The sequence below is a fragment of the Passer domesticus genome, chromosome 35, assembly GCF_036417665.1.
Source record: "Passer domesticus isolate bPasDom1 chromosome 35, bPasDom1.hap1, whole genome shotgun sequence".
Classification (NCBI taxonomy): domain Eukaryota; kingdom Metazoa; phylum Chordata; class Aves; order Passeriformes; family Passeridae; genus Passer; species Passer domesticus.
Window position 1 is genome coordinate 820,183 of NC_087508.1, and position 18,136 is coordinate 838,318.

The 18,136-nt window shown below is 45.8% G+C and overlaps 1 protein-coding gene across 1 annotated transcript in view; it reads right to left on the reverse strand.

Moving 5' to 3' along the window:
• Positions 1–480: 480 nt before the first annotated feature.
• Positions 481–18,136, reverse strand: part of LOC135288759 (putative lipid scramblase CLPTM1) — a 25,770-nt gene continuing 8,114 nt past the window's right edge. The window contains 10 exon segments of the mRNA XM_064402152.1: positions 481–1,162; positions 3,733–3,900; positions 5,270–5,405; positions 6,523–6,618; positions 9,442–9,632; positions 11,582–11,675; positions 14,426–14,670; positions 16,269–16,389; positions 17,761–17,795; positions 17,798–17,845. Of these exon segments, the coding sequence (XP_064258222.1) occupies positions 729–1,162; positions 3,733–3,900; positions 5,270–5,405; positions 6,523–6,618; positions 9,442–9,632; positions 11,582–11,675; positions 14,426–14,670; positions 16,269–16,389; positions 17,761–17,795; positions 17,798–17,845 (1,568 nt within the window). The 3' untranslated portion in view covers positions 481–728.

The window sequence follows — 18,136 nt, forward strand, 5'->3', positions numbered from 1 at the left end:
CCCCCCAAAAAAAGTGGGAAAAATCTCCATTAAAAGTGGGAAAACTCCCACAAAAAAGGTAAAATCCCCCCCAAAAAAGGGAAAATTCCCCCCAAAAAAGGGAAATCGCCCCAAAAAGTGGGAAAAATCTCCATTTAAAGTGGGAAAATCCTCTAAAAATGAGAACCCCCCCCAAAGGTGGGAAAGATCTCCATTTAAAGTGGGAAAAATCTGCATTTAAAGTGGGAAAAATCTCCATTTAAAGTGGGAAAAATCTCCATTTAAAGCGGGAAAAATCTCAATTTAAAGTGGGAAAAATCTCCATTTAAAGTGGGAAAAATCTCAATTTAAAGTGGGAAAAATCTCCATTTAAAGTGGGAAAAATCTCCATTTAAAGCGGGGAAAAATCTCCATTTAAAGTGGGAAAAATCTCCATTTAAAGTGGGAAAAATCTCCATTTAAAGCGGGAAAAATCTCCATTTAAAGTGGGAAAAATCTCCATTTAAAGCGGGAAAAATCTCCATTTAAAGTGGGAAAAATCTCAATTTAAAGTGGGAAAAATCTCCATTTAAAGCGGGAAAAATCTCCATTTAAAGTGGGAAAAATCTCCATTTAAAGTGGGAAAACTCCCCTCAAAAGTGGGAAAACCCCCCCAAAAATGGGAATCCCCCCCAAACCCCCCGGAACTGCGCAGAGCGGGCGGGACCCCCCCTCCAGGAAAGGCGAACCGGGATTTTTTTGGGGTGAAATCAGCTCTTTATGGCTCCGTGGACACTTTTCCTACCGCACCGCACAATGGGATGGATGGAGCACGACAGGGACGCGACGACACCGGGGGGGCGACACCGGGGGGCGACACCGCGGGGGGGGGGTCCCCACACCCCCCCCTCCCCTCCCCCCCCCTCCCCAAAATCCCGGCTGGCCAATGGGGGCCGCGCGGGCCGGGAGGGGCCCCGCCCCCGCCGCCCCTCCCCCCCCTCCCCATCCTCGGGGGAACATTCGGGAATGGCGTGGGGGGAGGGGCGCTCACTCCTCCTTCTTGGCCTCGGGGGGCTTGGGGGGGCGCCTGGGCGGGGGGCGCGGGGGGGCGCGGGGGCTTCGCCGGTGCCGCCGAACTCGTTGACGCGCGTGGGGTCCACGCGGTAGATCCAGCGCTGGTACAGGTAGATGAAGAACACCACGTCTGGGAGGGGGGATGGGGGTTATTTTGGGGGAAATTTGGGTTGTTCCGGGAGATTCGGGGGAGATTTGGGAGAGATTTGGGGGAAATTCGGGGAGATTTGGGGAAATTCCGGGAAAATTCGGGTTGCTCCGGGAGATTTGGGGAGATTTGGGAGAAATTCGGGGGGATTTGGGGAAATTCCGGGGAAATTCGGGTTGTTCCGGGAGATTCGGGGAGATTTGGGAGAGATTTGGGGGAAATTCGGGGAGATTTGCGGAGATTTGGGGGTTATTGCGGGAGATTTGGGGGAGATTTGGGGGTTATTGCGGGAGATTTGGGGAAATTACGGGGAAATTTTGGGGTTATTGTGGGAGATTCGCGGAGATTTGGAGAGATTTGGGGGAGTTTAGGGGGTTATTCAGGGAAATTCGGGGAGATTTGCGGGAAATTCGGGGGGATTTGGGGAAATTCGGGTTGTTCTGGGAGATTCGGGGAGATTTGGGAGAGATTCGGGGAGATTTGGGGAAATTCGGGTTGTTCCGGGAGATTCGGGGGAGATTTTGGGGAGATTTGGGGAAGTTCCGGGAGATTTGGGGAAATTCCGGGGAAATTGGGGTTGCTCCGGGAGATTTGGGGGAAATTCGGGGTTATTCAGGGAGATTTGGGGAAATTTGGGGAGATTTGGGGGAGATTTGGGACAATTCAGGGGTTATTTGGGGAGATTTGGGGGAAATTCGGGGAGATTTGTGGAGATTTGGGGGAAATTTGGGGGTTATTCAGGGAGATTTGGGGAGATTTAGGAGAAATTTGGGGAGATTTGGGGAGATTCAGGGGTTATTTGGGAGTTATTTGGGGTTATTTGGGGAAATTTGGGAGTTATTTGGGGAGATTTGGGGGAAATTTGCGGAGATTTGGGGAAATTTCGGGGTTATTGCGGGAGATTAGGGGAAATTTGGGGACATTTGTGGTAATTTAGGGGTTATTTAGGGGTTATTCAAGGAAATTCAGGGAGATTCGGGGAGATTTGGGGGATATTCGGGTTATTCCGGGAGATTTGGGGAAAATTTGTGGAGATTTGGGGGTTATTCAGGGAGATTTGGGTGGATTTCAGGGAGATTTGGGGAAATTCGGGGAGATTTGGGGGGATTTAGGGGAAAATCGGGGAGATTTGGGGAAATTTGGGGGAAAATTTGGGGAAATTTGGGGGTTATTTGGGGTTATTCAGGGAGATTTGGGGGGATTTCAGGGAGATTTGGGGGGATTTACGGAGATTTGGGGAGATTTAGGGGAGATTTGGGGAAATTCGGAGAGATTTGGGGGTTATTCAGGGAGATTTTAGGGAGCTTTGGGGAGATTTGGGGAAATTTAGGGGAAATTTGGGGGTTATTCAGGGAAATTCAGGGAAATTTGGGGGTTATTTGGGGTTATTCAGGAATTATTTGGGGTTATTCGGGGAAGTTTGGGGTAATTGGAATCTCCCAAAATTCCACCTCAAATCCCCCCAAATTTCCACCTGGAAACCCCAAAATTCCACCTGGAAACCCCAAAATTCCATCTCAAATCCCCAAAATTCCCCCCAAAATTCCCAATTTTTCCCAAATTCCCCCCAAAATCCCCCTTACCATCCCTCAGGCAGCCTATCCTGTACATCATGGGCATCTCTTCTGGAACCCCAAAATTCCACCTCAAATCCCCAAAATTCCACCTCAAATCCCCCAAATTCCATCTCAAATCTCCAAAATTCCCTCCTACAACCCCAAAATTCCATCTGAAATCCACAAAACTCCCAAATTATCCCAAATTCCCCCCAAAACGCCCTTACCATCCCTCAGGCAGCCTATCCTGTCCATCATGGGCATCTCCTCTCCTCCTCTTGGTGGAAGCCCAAAATTCCCTCTCCAATCCCCCAAATTCCACCTCAAATCCCCAAAATTCCCTCCTAGAACCCCAAAACTCCTGGAAAATTCCCTAATTTTCCCCAAAATCCCCCAAAATCCCCCGAAAATCCCCCAAAACGCCCTTACCATCCCTCAGGCAGCCTATCCTGTACATCATGGACATCTCCTCTGTAATCCCTTCTGAAATCCCCCAAATTCCACCTCAAATCCCCCAAATTTCCCTTCTAGAGCCCCAAAACTCCCTCTCAACTCCCCAAAACTCCCCCAAAATTCCCAAATTTTCCCCAAAATCCCCAAAATTTCCCCAAAATCCCACCTACCATCCCTCAGGCAGCCTATCCTGTACATCATGGGCATCTCCTCTTCAACCCCAAAATTCCCTCTCAAATCCCCAAAATTCCACTTCAAATCCCAAAAATTCCACCTGGAAACCCCAAAACTCCCTCACAAATCCCCAAAATTCCCAAATTTTCCTGAATTCCCCCCAAAATGCCCTTACCATCCCTCAGGCAGCCTGTCCTGTACATCATGGGCATCAACTCTTCAACCCTTTCTGGAATCTCCAAAATTCCATCTCCAATCCCCCAAATTTCACCTCAAATCCCCCAAATTCCCTTCTAGAACCCCAAAAATTCTCCCAAAATTCTCCAAAATTCCCAAATTTTCCCGAATTCCCCCCAAAATCCCACCTACCATCCCTCAGGCAGCCTATCCTGTACATCATGGGCATCTTGATGACGAAGGCGAACAGGTCGTCGATGAAGGTGTTGAGCGCCTTGTAGGTGAGCATGCGCCAGGGCAGGTGCGCCACCGACTGCAGCTTGTAGTTGATGAACAGCTGGGGCGTCATCGTGATGAACCCTGGGGGAAAGGGGATTTAGGAACGTTTCTGAGAGACTTAGGAACGTTTTTGGGGATCTGGGAAGGTTTTTTGGGGGTTTGGAGGTGAAGGTGTTGAGGGGCCACCGACTGCAGCTTGTGGTTGATGAACAGCTGGGGCATCATCGTGATGAACACTGCGGGGAAAGGGGATTTAGGAACGTTTCTGAGAGACTTAGGAACGTTTTTTGGGGATTTGAGAAGGTTTTTGGGGGTTTAGGATGGATTTTGGGAGGTTTGGAGGTGAAGGTGTTGAGGGGCCACCGACTGCAGCTTGTGGTTGATGAACAGCTGGGGCGTCATCGTGATGAACCCTGCGGGGAAAGGGGATTTAGGAACGTTTCTGAGAGACTTAGGAACGTTTTTGGGGATCTGGGAAGGTTTTTTGGGGGTTTGGAGGTGAAGGTGTTGAGGAACCATGGACTGGAGTTCATCGAGGTGATGAATCCTGGAAGGAAACTGAGATATGGGGAAGTTTTTTGGGGATTTTAGAACATTTTTGGGGATTTAGGAACATTTTTTGGGGATTTAGGAACGTTTTTGGGGTTTGGGATCGATTTTGGGGAGGTCTGGAGGTGAAGGTGTTGAGGGACCATGGACAGGAGCTCTTTGTGTTGATGAATCCTGGAAAAAAACTGGGATTTGGGGGAGTTTTTTGGGGGATTTAGGAACATTTCCAGGGAAATTTCAGGAATATTTCAGGGATATTTTGGGAATTTTTTGGGAACATTTCAGGGATATTTCAGGGATATTTTGGGAATTTTTTGGGAACATTTCAGGGATATTTCAGGGATATTTTGGGAATTTTTTTGGAACATTTCAGGGATATTTTGGGAATATTTCAGGGATATTTTGAGGAACATTTCAAGAATATTTCAGGGATATTTTGGGAACATTTTGGGCATTTTTCAGGAATATTTCAGGGATATTTTGGGAATATTTCAGGGATATTTCAGGGGGATTTTGGGATATTTTGAGGAACATTTCAGGGATATTTTGGGGATATTTCAGAAGCATTTCAGGGATATTTTGGGAATATTTTAGGGATTTTTCAGGGGTATTTTGAGGAACATTTCAGGGATATTTTGGGATATTTTCAGGAACATTTCAGGGGTATTTCAGGGATATTTCAGGAATATTTTGGGAATATTTCAGGGATATTTTGGAATATTTTCAGGAACATTTCAGGGGTATTTCAGGAATATTTTGGGAATATTTCAGGGATATTTCAGGAACATTTCAGGGGATATTTCACGGATATTTCAGGAACATTTCAGGGATAGTTTGGGAATATTTCGGGAATATTTCGGGGATATTTTCAGGAACATTTCAGGGGTGTTTCAGGACTCACCGAAGGTGAGCAGGAAGCCGTAGAGCATGCTGAGCACCCAGGAGTACCAGCCCTTGTGCTCCAGGTAGAGCAGGCTGTACACGGCGTAGCAGCCCAGCAGCGGGAACAGGATCCACGACAGGTACCGGAACGCCATCTGGAATTGGGAATTCACCCCAAAAACCTGGTCAGAATTTGGGGGGAAAGGGGTTTGGGGGGGGTTTGGGGTCACTGCAGTACCGGAACGCCATCTGGAATTGGGAATTCACCCCAAAAATGTGATCAGAATTATTGTAGTACCAGAACGCCATCTGGAATTGGGAATTCACCCCAAAAATGTGATCAGAACTTGGGGAGAGGGGTTTGGGGTCACTGCAGTACCGGAACGCCATCTGGAATTGGGGAATTCACCCCAAAAATGTGATCAGAACTTGGGGAGAGGGGTTTGGGGGGGTTTGGGGCCATTCCTGGGAATTCTGGGCCCATTTGGGGCCATTCCCAGGAATTTTTGGTTCATTTCTCACAGATTTGGGGCCATTCCTGGGAATTCCAGGTGATTTTTGGGGCCATTATCAGGAATTCCAAGGGAATTTGGGGTTCCCACTGGAACTCCAGGAGATTTTGGGGCTCCCTTTGGAATTCCAGGGGATTTTTGGGGCCATTCCCCTAAACTCCAGGTGATTCTTGGGGCCATTCCTGAGAATTCCAGGTGATTTTTGGGGGGTTCCACTGAAACTCCAGGTGATTTTTGGTGCCAATCCAGGAATTCCAGGTGAATTTGGGGCCATTCCTGGGAATTCCAGGTGATTTTGGGGTTCCCTAAGGAACTCCAGGAGATTTTTGGGGCCATTCCCCAGAACTCCAGGAGATTTTTGGGGATTCCCTGTGGAATTCCAGGAGATTTTTGGGGAACTCCAGGTGACTTTTGGGGGTTCCCAGGGAGCTCCAGGGGATTTTTGGGGTTCCCACCGGAATTCCAGGTGATTTTTGGGGCCATTATCAGCAATTCCAGGTGATTTTTTTGGGTTCCCTCTGGAATTCCAGGAGATTTTGGGGAACTCCAAGAGATTTTGGGGTTCCCACTGAAATTCCAAGTGAATTTGGGGGTTCCCTCTGGAACTCCAGTAGATTTCGGGTTCCCACAGTAACTCCAGGACATTTTTGGGGTTCCCACAGTAACTCCAGTAGATTTTGGGTTTCCCCCTGGAACTCCAGTAGATTTTGGGGTTCCCGTGGATCTCCAGGTGATTTTTGGGGTCCCCCCCGGCACTCACGTCGTCGTAGACCTTGGTGGAGGACTCCACGTAGGTGGATTTGTCGGTGAAGCGCGGCCGGGGCAGGAGCCCGGCCAGCCGCTGCTCCCGGTCCAGCTGCCAAAAAACCCCAAAAATCCAAATTAACCTCGGGAAAAGGGGGAAAATCCCAAATAAACCCGCTGGAAAATCCAGGAAATCCAAATTAAAAACCTCTCTGGGAAAATCCCAAATGAACCCCGCAAAAAATCCCAAATAAACCCCTTGGAAAATCCAGGAAATCCAAATTAAAAACCTCTACACAAAAATCCCAAATGAACGCTTGGGAAAATGGGGAAATCCCAAATAAACCCTCTGGAAAATCCGGGAAATCCAAATTAAAAACCTGTCTGGGAAAATCCCAAATTAACCCCGCAAAAAATCCCAAATGAACCCCGCAAAAAATCCCAAATGAACCCTCGGGAAATCCCAAATAAATCCCTCAGGAAAATGGGGAAATCCAAAAAAAAAACCTCTCTGGGAAAATCCCAAATGAACCCCACAAAAAATCCCAAATAAACCCCTTGGAAAATCCAGGAAATCCAAATTAAAAACCTCTACACAAAAATCCCAAATGAACGCTCGGGAAAATGGGGAAATCCCAAATAAACCCTCTGGAAAATCCGGGAAATCCAAATTAAAAACCTGTCTGGGAAAATCCCAAATTAACCCCGCAAAAAATCCCAAATGAACCCCGCAAAAAATCCCAAATGAACCCTCGGGAAATCCCAAATAAATCCCTCAGGAAAATGGGGAAATCCAAAAAAAAAACCTCTCCGGGAAAATCCCAAATGAACCCCGCAAAAAATCCCAAATGAACCCTCGGGAAAATGGGGAAATCCCAAATAAACCCGCTGGAAAATCCAGGATATCCAAATTAAAAACCTGTCTGGGAAAATCCCAAATGAACCCCGCAAAAAATCCCAAATGAACCCTCGGGAAATCCAAAGTAAATCCCTCAGGAAAATGGGGGAAATCCAAAAAAAAAACCTCTCTGGGAAAATCCCAAATGAACCCCGCAAAAAATCCCAAATAAACCCCTTGGAAAATCCAGGAAATCCAAATTAAAAACCTCTACACAAAAATCCCAAATGAACGCTTGGGAAAATGGGGAAATCCCAAATAAACCCTCTGGAAAATCCGGGAAATCCAAATTAAAAACCTGTCTGGGAAAATCCCAAATTAACGCCGCAAAAAATCCCAAATGAACCCTCGGGAAATCCCAAATAAATCCCTCAGGAAAATGGGGAAATCCAAAAAAAAAACCTCTCCGGGAAAATCCCAAATTAACTCAAAAAAATCCCAAATGAACCCTGGGGAAAATGGGGAAATCCAAAATAAACCCTCTGGAAAATCCAAATTAAAAACCTCTACACAAAAATCCTAAATTAACCCTGCAAAAAATCCCATATTAACCCTCGGGAAATCCAAAATAAATCCCTCAAGAAAATGGGGAAATAAAAAAAAAAAATTTTCCCCCATTTTTCCCATTTTTTCCCTGTTTTTCCCCATTTTTCCCCGTTTTCCCCCTTTTTTTTCCCTTTTTTTTTCCTGTTTTTTCCCCCATTTTTCCACCATTTCCCCCCCATTATTTCCCTTTTTGTTCCCAATTTTTTTCCTGTTTTTCCCCATTTTTTTCCCGTTTTCCCCCCTTTTTTTTCCTGTTTTTTCCCCCATTTTTTCCCTATTTTTCCTGTTTTTTTCCCCCATTTTTTCCCTATTTTTCCTGGTTTTTCCTCCATTTTTTCCACCATTTGCCCCCTATTTTCCCCCTTTTTTTCCCAATTTTTTCCCGCTTTTTCCCCATTTTTTCTCAGTTTTCCCCACATTTTCCCCCCATTTTCCCCATGTTTTTTGCCTTTATTTTCCCATTTCCCCCCCATTTTTTTCCCTTCCCCCCATTTTTCAGCTGATTTTTTCCCATTTTTTCACCATTTTTAACTTGTTTTTCCCCATTTTTTCGGCCGTTTTTCCCGTTTTTCCCGATTTCCTCGTTTTTCTGCCCAGACTGACCCTGACGTCCATGACCTTGGTGATCTTCCAGAGGTCGATGAGCAGCCCCACGAGCACGCTGAGCTCCTTTCCCCCGTTTTTGGGCCATTTTTGGCCGTTTTTTCGCCATTTTTTCACCGTTTTTTCCCATTTTTTCCCGTTTTTCCCAATTTCCCCGTTTTTTGCCCCAGACTGACCCTGACGTCCATGACCTTGGTGATCTTCCAGAGGTCGATGAGCAGCCCCACGAGCACGCTGAGCTCCTTTCCCCCGTTTTTAGGCCGTTTTTGGCCGTTTTTTTCGCCATTTTTTCACCGTTTTTTTCCCATTTTTTCCCGTTTTTCCCAATTTCCCCGTTTTTTGCCCCAGACTGACCCTGACGTCCATGACCTTGGTGATCTTCCAGAGGTCGATGAGCAGCCCCACGAGCACGCTGAGCTCCTTTCCCCCCGTTTTTTGGGCCATTTTTGGCCGTTTTTTCGCCATTTTTTCACCGTTTTTTTCCCTTTTTTTCCCGTTTTTCCCAATTTCCCCCGTTTTTTGCCCCAGACTGACCCTGACGTCCATGACCTTGGTGATCTTCCAGAGGTCGATGAGCAGCCCCACGAGCACGCTGAGCTCCTTTCCCCCGTTTTTGGGCCGTTTTTGGGCCGTTTTTTCGCCATTTTTTCACAGTTTTTTCCCATTTTTTCCCGTTTTTCCCAATTTCCCCGTTTTTTGCCCCAGACTGACCCTGACGTCCATGACCTTGGTGATCTTCCAGAGGTCGATGAGCAGCCCCACGAGCACGCTGAGCTCCTTTCCCCCGTTTTTGGGCCGTTTTTGGCCGTTTTTTCGCCATTTTTTCACCGTTTTTTCCCATTTTTTCCCGTTTTTCCCAATTTCCCCGTTTTTTTGCCCCAGACTGACCCTGACGTCCATGACCTTGGTGATCTTCCAGAGGTCGATGAGCAGCCCCACGAGCACGCTGAGCTGCACCACCACGTTGGTCTCGTTGTCCAGGATGTAGAGCAGCACCACGAGCGACTGGAACACCCCGAAGAACACGGAGCGCACCGAGAGCCCCTCCAGCGACTGCCGGCTGTTCCAGAACTGGATGTCTGCGGGAAAAACGGGAATTCTGGGAATGCTGGGCGGGAATCGGGGGGATTTGGGGAAAAAATCCCACTGGGAATGGAGGGAAATGGGGGATTTTGGGGGAAAAAATTGCATTAGGAGGGAAGGGAAAAGGGTCAGAAATGGGGAATTGCAGAGAGCCCCTGCAGCGACTGCCGGTTGTGCCAGAACTGGATGTCTGCGGGAAAAAACGGGAATTCTGGGAATGCCGGGCGGGAATTCAGGGAAAATCCCACTGGGAAGGGTCAGAAATGGGGATTTGGGGGAAAAATCCCATTGGAAAGGGTCAGAAATGGGATTTGGGAATTGCAGAGCCCCTGCAGCGACTGCCGGCTGTGCCAGAACTGGATGTCTGCGGAAAAACGGGAATTCTGGGAATGCCGGGAAAGGGTCAGAAATGGGATTTGGGAATTGCAGAGCCCCTGCAGCGACTGCCGGCTGTGCCAGAACTGGATGTCTGCAAAAAACGGGAATTCTGGGAATACCGGGCTGGAATCGGGGGGATTTGGGGGATTTTGGGGGAAAAATCCCACTGGGAATGGAGGGAAAGGGTCAGATTTGGGGATTTGGGGGGAAAAATTGCACTATGAGGGAAGCAAAAAGGGTCAGAAATGGGGAATTGCAGAGCCCCTGCAGCGACTGCCGGCTGTGCCAGAACTGGATGTCTGCAAAAAACGGGAATTCTGGCAATTCTGGGCGGGAATCAGGGGAATTTGGGGGATTTTGGGGGAAAAATCCCACTGGGAATGGAGGGAAAGGGTCAGAAATGGGATTTGGGAATTGCAGAGCCCCTGCAGGGACTGCCGGCTGTTCCAGAACTGGATGTCTGCGGGAAAAACGGGAATTCTGGGAATTCCGGGCGGGAATTGGGGGGATTTTGGGGGAAAAATCCCACTGGGAATGGAGGGAAAGGGTCAGAAATGGGATTTGGGCAAAAATTCCAGTTGGGAATGAAGAGAGAAGGGGTGGGAAAAGGGATTTTGGGGAAAAATTCCCATTAGGAGGGAAGGGAAAAGGTGGGAAAAGGAATTCCAGGAGAAATTCCCAATGGGAATGGAGGGAAATGGGGATTTGGGGGAAAAATTCCCATTGGGAATGGAGGGAAAAGGTGGGAAAAGGAAATCCAGGAGAAATTCCCATCGGAAGGGGCAGGAAAAGGGAATTGCAGCTCCTCAAAGCCAAGAATTCCAGAGAAAAATTAGGGAAAAATGAGGAAAAAAGGAAGAAAAAATGAGGAAAAAGAAGTAGAAAAAATGAGGATAAAAAGAGGGAAAAATTAGGAAAAACCAAGAAAAAAAGGAGGATAAAATGAGGAAGAAAAAGAGGAAAAGAAGAGGAAAAAAGGAGGAAAAATGAGGGAAAAATGAGGATAAAAGGAGGGAAAAATGAAGTAAAAATTGGAAAAGAAGAGGAAAAAAGAGAAAAATGAGGAACAACAAAGAAAAAATGAGGAAGAAGGAGGGAAAAAGTGGAAAGAACTAAAAAATGAGGTGAAGAGGAAAAAATGAGGAAAAAACAAGGAAAATGAGGAAAAAATAAGAAAAAAGGAAAAAAAAGGAAAAAATTAGGGAAAAGCAGGGAAAAATGAGAAAGAGGAAAAAATGAGGGAAAAAAAGGAAAAAGGATAAAAGGAGGAGAAAATGAGGCTAAAATGAGGAGAAAATGAGGAAAAAAATTACGAAAAAATAAGGAAAAAATGAAACAATTAGGAAAAAGGAAAAAAGGAGGGAAAAGGAAAAAAGGAGGAAAAAGGAAAAAAGGAGGAAAAAGGAAAAAAGGAGGAAAAAAAGGAGGGAAATATGCAGAAAAAAACGAGGAAAAAACAGAAGAAAGGGAAAGAAACGGGGCTGGGTCTGTGGGAACGGGGATTAAAGTTGGGAAAAGTGGGAATTTGGGGAATTTGGGGAATTTGGGGAATTTTGGGAATTGTCACCGTTTTTGAAGGCCAGGAACTCGAAGACGCTGTGCACGATGGAGACGACGATGGTGAGAGCCAGCAGGTACGGGTTGGTCTCCAGCAGAGCCACCTGGGGGGGAAACGGGGGAAAATGGGGAAAATGGGGGAAAATGGGGGAAAATGGGGAAAATGGGGGAAATGGGGAGAAAATGGGGGAAATGGGGAAAAATGGGGGGAAATGGGGAAAACGGGGAGAAAATGGGGGAAATGGGGGAAAACGGGGAGAAAATGGGGGAAAAATGGGGAAAATGGGGGAAATGGGGAGAAAATGGGGGAGAAAATGGGGAAAACGGGGAGAAAATGGGGGGAAAGGGGGGGAAAATGGGGAAAAATGGGGGGAAATGGGGGAAAACGGGGAGAAAATGGGGGGAAAGGGGGGAAAATGGGGAGAAAATGGGGAAAAATGGGGGGAAATGGGGGGAAATGGGGAGAAAATGGGAGAAAATGGGGAAAAAATGGGGAGAAAATGGGGAAAAATGGGGGGAAAACGGGGAGAAAATGGGGGGAAAAGGGGGGGAAAATGGGGAGAAAAAGGGGGAAAATGGGGAAAAATGGGGGAAAAAAACGGGGAAAAATGGGGAAAATGGGGAGAAAATGAGGAGAAAATGGGGAAAACGGGGAAAAACGGGAGGAAAATGGGAAAACCAGAAAAAACGGGGCGAAACAGGGAGAAAAGGGGGGGAAAACGGGAGGAAAATGGGGAGAAAATGAGAAAATGGGGGGAAATGGGGGAAAAATGGGGAAAAAACGGGGAAAAATGGGAAATAATGGGGGAAAACGGGAAAAAACGGGGGGAAAATGGGGAGAAAATGGGAAAAAATGGGGAAAAAATGGGGGGAAAACGGGGAAAAATGGGGGAAATGGGGAAAAAAATGGGGGAAAATGGCAAAAAAATGGGGGAAAACGGGGAAAAATGGGAAAAAACGGGGGGAAATGGGAATGGGGAAAAAATGGGGAAAAATGGGAAAAAAAGGGGAAAAATGGGGAAAAAGTGGGGAAAATGGGGAAAACGGGGGAAAAAACGGGAAATAATGGGAAAAAATGGGGAAAAAAGGGGAAAAATGGGAAAAAACGGGAAATAATGGGAAAAAATGGGGAAAAAATGTGGAAAAATGGGAAAAAACGGGAAAAATGGGGAAAAACGGTGAGAAAATGAGGAAAAATGGGAAAAAACAGGGAAAATGGGAAAAAACAGGGAAAAAAGGGGGGGAAATGGGGGAAATGGGAAAAAACGGGGGAAAAATGGGGGAAAATGGGGAAAAAATGGGAATTCAGGGAAAATTGGGAGAAATCAGGGGAAAAATGGGGGAAAATCATAGGAAAACCTGGGGAAAATCGGGGGAAAATTGGGAAAAAAGGGGGAAAAAAATCAACAAAAAATTGGGGAAAAATCATGGGAAATTGTAGAAAAATTGGGAAAAATTGTTAAAAAATTGGGAAAAATGGGAAAAATTGAAAAAAATCCTCCCTAAGTCCCAAAAAACCTCAGAAAAATCAGGAAAAATTGGGAAAAATCAGGGAAAATTGTGGAAAAATCAGGAAAAAATCAGGGAAAATTGGGGGAAAAATCAGGAAGAAAAAAGTGGAAAATTAAAAAAAAGAACTCCCACCTTGAGGGAGTCCTGCTCCTCGTCGCTCTGCTCGCAGAGGGCCTCGCCCAGGAAGTTCCAAGGGGCCTCCTGGAGCTCTGGGCCGCGTGAAAACCCCAAAAAACCCCCCAAAAATTGGGAAAAACCTGCACTAAAACCTCTAAAAAACCCGGGAAAATCAAGAAAAAATTTGGAAAAATTGGGAAAAATCTGCACTAAACCCCTAAGAAACCTGAAAAAAACCTGTACTGAACTTAAAAGAACTCAGAAGAATGAAAACCTGGGGAAAATTGGGGCAAACTTGGGGGAAATCAGGGAAAGATCAGTCAAAATTGCAGAAAAAAATGGGAAAAACTGTCCAAAAATCAATGAAAAATCAGATGGAAATCAGAAAAAATGCGGGAAAATTGGGAAATTTTGTCAAAAATCAGAGAAAAATCAGGCGGAAATCAGGAAAAATTGCAGAAAAATAGGGAAAATTTGTCAAAAATCAGTGAAAAATTGGGGAAAAATCAGGAAAAAATCAGGGAAAATTGTAGAAAATTTCAAAAGTGGAAATTCCCACCTTGACGGAGTCCTGCTCCTCGTCGCTCTGCTCGCAGAGGGCCTCGCCCAGGAAGTTCCAGGGGCTGCGCGAGCTCGTGGGCCGCGTAAAAACCCAAAAACCCAGAAAAATTGGGAAAAACCTGCACTAAACCTCTAAAAAACCCGGGGAAAAATCTGCACCAAACCTCAAAAAAACTGGAAAAAATCTGCACTAAATTCCTAAATTAACCCAGAAAAAATCGGGGGGAAAAGGGAAAAATCACAGAAAAATCAGGGAAAATTGGGGAAAAACTCGAGAAAATCAGGGAAAATTGGGGTGAATTGGGAAAAATTGTTTAAAAATCAGGAAAAAACTGGGAAAATTGGGGAAAAAACTGGGGGAAACTAGGAAAAATCATAGAAAAATCGGGGAAAATCGTAAAATATCAGGAAAAAATTGGGAAAATTGTAAAAATATCAGGAAAAATTGGGAAAATTGTAAAAATATCAGGAAAAATCGTAAAAAAATGAGAAAAAATGGGAAAAAATTGTAGAAAAATTGGGGAAAATTGCAGAAAAATCAGGAAAAATTGTCAAAAAATCAATGGAAAATCAGGGAAAAATGAGGAAAAATAGGGAAAAACCGGGGAAAATTGGGGGGAAAATCAGGGAAAATTGTAGAAAAATTCGAAATTGTAATTCCCACCTTGACGGAGTCCTGCTCCTCGTCGCTCTGCTCGTAGAGGTCCTCGCCCAGGAAGTTCCAGGGGCTGCGCGAGCTCTGGGCCGCGTAGAGCTGCCAGCGCCACAGGGAGAGCGGACAGAAGGACAGACGGAAGGGCAGGCGCCGCACGCTCTCGTTGATGGGGAAGTAATCCCGCTGCAGGTTCCAGTAGTCGTTGAAGTACAGGATGGGGAAATAGTCCCCGCTCAGCGCGTCGAACTTCACGTCTGGGGGGGGGAAAAATGGGGAAAAAAGGGGGAAAAAATGGGGAAAAAATGGGGAAAATGGGGAATAAATGGGGGGAATGGGGGAAAAAAGGGGGGAAATTGGGAAATAAATGGGGGGAGATATGGGGGAAAAAAAGGGGGAAAAATGGGTGAAAAAAAGGGGGGAAATGGGGAATAAATGGGGGGAAATGGGAAATAAATGGGGGAAAGTGGGAGAAAATGGGGGGAAATGGGGAAATAAATGGGGGGAATGGGGGGAAATGGGGGAAAAAAAGGGGGAAAATGGGGAAAAAAAGGGGGGAAATGGGGAGAAAATGGGGGGAAATGTGTGGGGGAAATGGGGGAAATGGGGGAAAGTGGGGAGAAAATGGGGGGGAAAAATGGGAAGGAATGGGGGGAAAATGGGGAAAAAATGGGGGGAAATGGGGAAAATGGGGGAAATGGGGAGAAATGGGGGGGAAATGGAGAAAATTACATGGGGGGAATGGGGGGAAATAAATGGGGAATAAATGGGAAAAAATGGGGGGAAATGGGGAATAAATGGGAAAAGTGGGGGAAAATGGGATTAAAATGGGGGGAAATGGGGAGAAAATGGGGGAAATGGGGGGAAAAGGGGAAATAAATGGGCAAAATGGGGGGAAAGGGGGAGAAATGGGGAGAAAATGGGGGGAAATGGGGAAAATGGGGGAATTGGGGAGAAATTGGGAAAAAAAAGGTGTTGGGAAATGGGGAAATGGGAATAAATGGGGGGGAAATGGGGAAAATGGGGGAAATGGGGGAAATGGGGAGAAAATGGGGAAATGGGGGGAAATGGGGGAAATGTGGGGGGAAATGGGGAGAAAATGGGTTGGGAATGGGGGAAAATGGGAATAAATGGAAAAAATGGGGTTAGGAATGGGGAAAATGGGGAAAATGGGGGAAATGGGGAATAAATGGGGAGAAATGGGGGGAAAAAGGGGTTGGGAATGGGGAAAATGGGAATAAATGGGGAGAAATGGGGGGAAAAAGGGGTTGGGAATGGGGAAAATGGGAATAAATGGGGAGAAATGGGGAATAAATGGGGAGAAATGGGGAAAAAATGGGGAATAAATGGGGGGAAATGGGAAAATAAATGTGAAAAATGGGGGAAAATGGGGTTGGGAATGGGAAAAATAATAATGGGAATTAATTCATTAATAATGGGAATGAGTTGATTAATAACAGGAATAAATTCATTAATAATGGGAATTAATCCATTGGGACGAACGGGATTGGGAATGGGAGGGACTGGGAGGAACTGGGAGGAACTGGGATGAACTGGAGCCCCTCAAACCTCAAACCGACCCCGTTTTTAATAGGAATTTTTCCATTTTTTGGGAAATTTTCATTTTTTATGGGGATTTTCCCAGGAAAACTGGGAATTGTGCTGCTCACACTGGTCCAGGGGCGGGGGCACGCTGCCCTTGACCAGGGGAGGAACTGGGATGAACTGGGATGAACTGGAGCCCTTCAAACCCCAAAACCAGCCCCGTTTTTAACGGGAATTTTTCAATTTTTGGGGGAATTTTTCATTTTTTGGGGGAATTTTCCCAGGAAAAACTGGGAATTGTGCTGCTCACACTGGTCCAGGGGCGGGGGCACGCTGCCCTTGACCCAGGGCGTGTGGTCATCCACCATGTTGATGGTCAGGTTGGGGTGCCAGTGCGAGATGACCTCGACCGGCCCGAAATCCTCGGCCCTCTGCAAGGGAAAATCCCAAACTGTCACCAAATCCCCCCAAAAAAACCCCCAAAAACCCACAAAAAAACAGGGTGGGAAAAGGGGAAACCCAACCCCAAAGCCCAAAAAATCCAGTCCTGGAGTTTGGAAATGGAGGGAAAAGACTCAAAAATTGGGAAAAAATGGGATTTTTGGCTCTCTGCAAAGGAAAATCCCACAACTGTCAGCAGATCCAAAAAAAATCCCAAAAAAAACACCAAAAAGAAGGAGTGGGAAAAGGGGAAAGGGGAAACTGAAGACCAAAGCCCAAAAATCCAGTCCTGGAGTTTGGAAATGGAGGGAAAAGACTCAAAAATTGGGAAAAAATGGAATTTTTGGCTCTCTGCAAGGGAAAATCCCCCGAATTGTCACCAAATCCCCAAAAAATCCCCAAAAATCCCAAAATATGCAAAAAAACAGGGTGGGAAAAGGGAAAACCCAACCCCAAAGCCCAAAAATCCAGTCCTGGAGTTTGGAAATGGAGGGAAAAGACTCAAAAAGGAGGAAAAAATGGAATTTTTGGCTCTCTGCAAGGGAAAATCCCCAAACTGTCACCAAATCCCCCCCAAAAAATGCCAAAAAATCCCAAAAGACGCAAAAAATGCGGTGGGAAAAGGAGGAATCCAGCACCAAATCCCAAAAGTCCAGTCTTGGATTTTGGAAGGGGAGAGAAAAATCCCAAAATAGGAGGAAAAAATGGAATTTTTGGCCCTCTGCAAGGGAAAATCCCCAAATCGTCACCAAATCCCAAAAAAATCCCCAAAAAATCCCTAAAAATCACACCCCCCCCCCCCAAAAAAACCCAAAAACCTAAAAATCCCCAAAAATCCCCCCTGAAATCCCCAAAAATTCTAAAATATCCACAAAAACCCCTAAAAATCCCCCCCCCCAAAAAAAAACCAAAACAAAAAATCCCCCAAAAATCCCTAAAAATAAAAAAAGTCCTTAAAAATCCCCACAATAATCCCCCCAAAACCACCAAAAACATCATAAAAAAATCCCAAAACCCCCCAAAAATCCCTAAAAATCCCCATTAAAAACCCCCAAAAAATCCTAAAAAATCCCCCCCAAAATCTCAAAGAATCCCTAAAAATCCCCCAAAAAATTCCCTAAAATCTTCCCCCAAATCCCCAAAAATCAAAAGACCCCAAAAAACCCCCCAAAAATTCACCCCCCAAATATCCCTAAAAAAATTTTAAAAATCCCCCAAAAATTCCCAAAAAATCCACCAAAAATCCCCCAAAAATTTCCCAAAATAAAAAAAAAAATCACTAAAAATCCCGCCAAAAAATCCCAAAAAATCCCCAAAAAATCCCCGAAAATCCCCCAAACCCCAACTCCGGGAATTCCCACCTTGATCATCTCGGGGTCGGCCTCGGTCTCCCCGTCAGGAGGTTTTTGGTTTTCTGGAATCGCCGCCGTTTGTATTTGTTGATCACTGGGGGAAAAAACGGAATTTGGAACCCAAAAACCGTGGAATTCCCCCATTCCCAAGGGATTTGGAACCCAAAAATTGGGAATTACTGGGAATTCCTCCATTCCCGGGGGATTTAAGGACATTCCTAGGGGAATTTGGAACCCAAAATTTGGGAATTCCTGGGGATTCCCCTTTCCCAGGGGATTTAGGGATATTCCCGGGGGATTTGGAACCCAAAAAACGGGAATTCTGGGGAATTGCCCCATTCCCAAGGGATTTGGAACCCAAAAAACAGGAATTGGAACCCAAAAT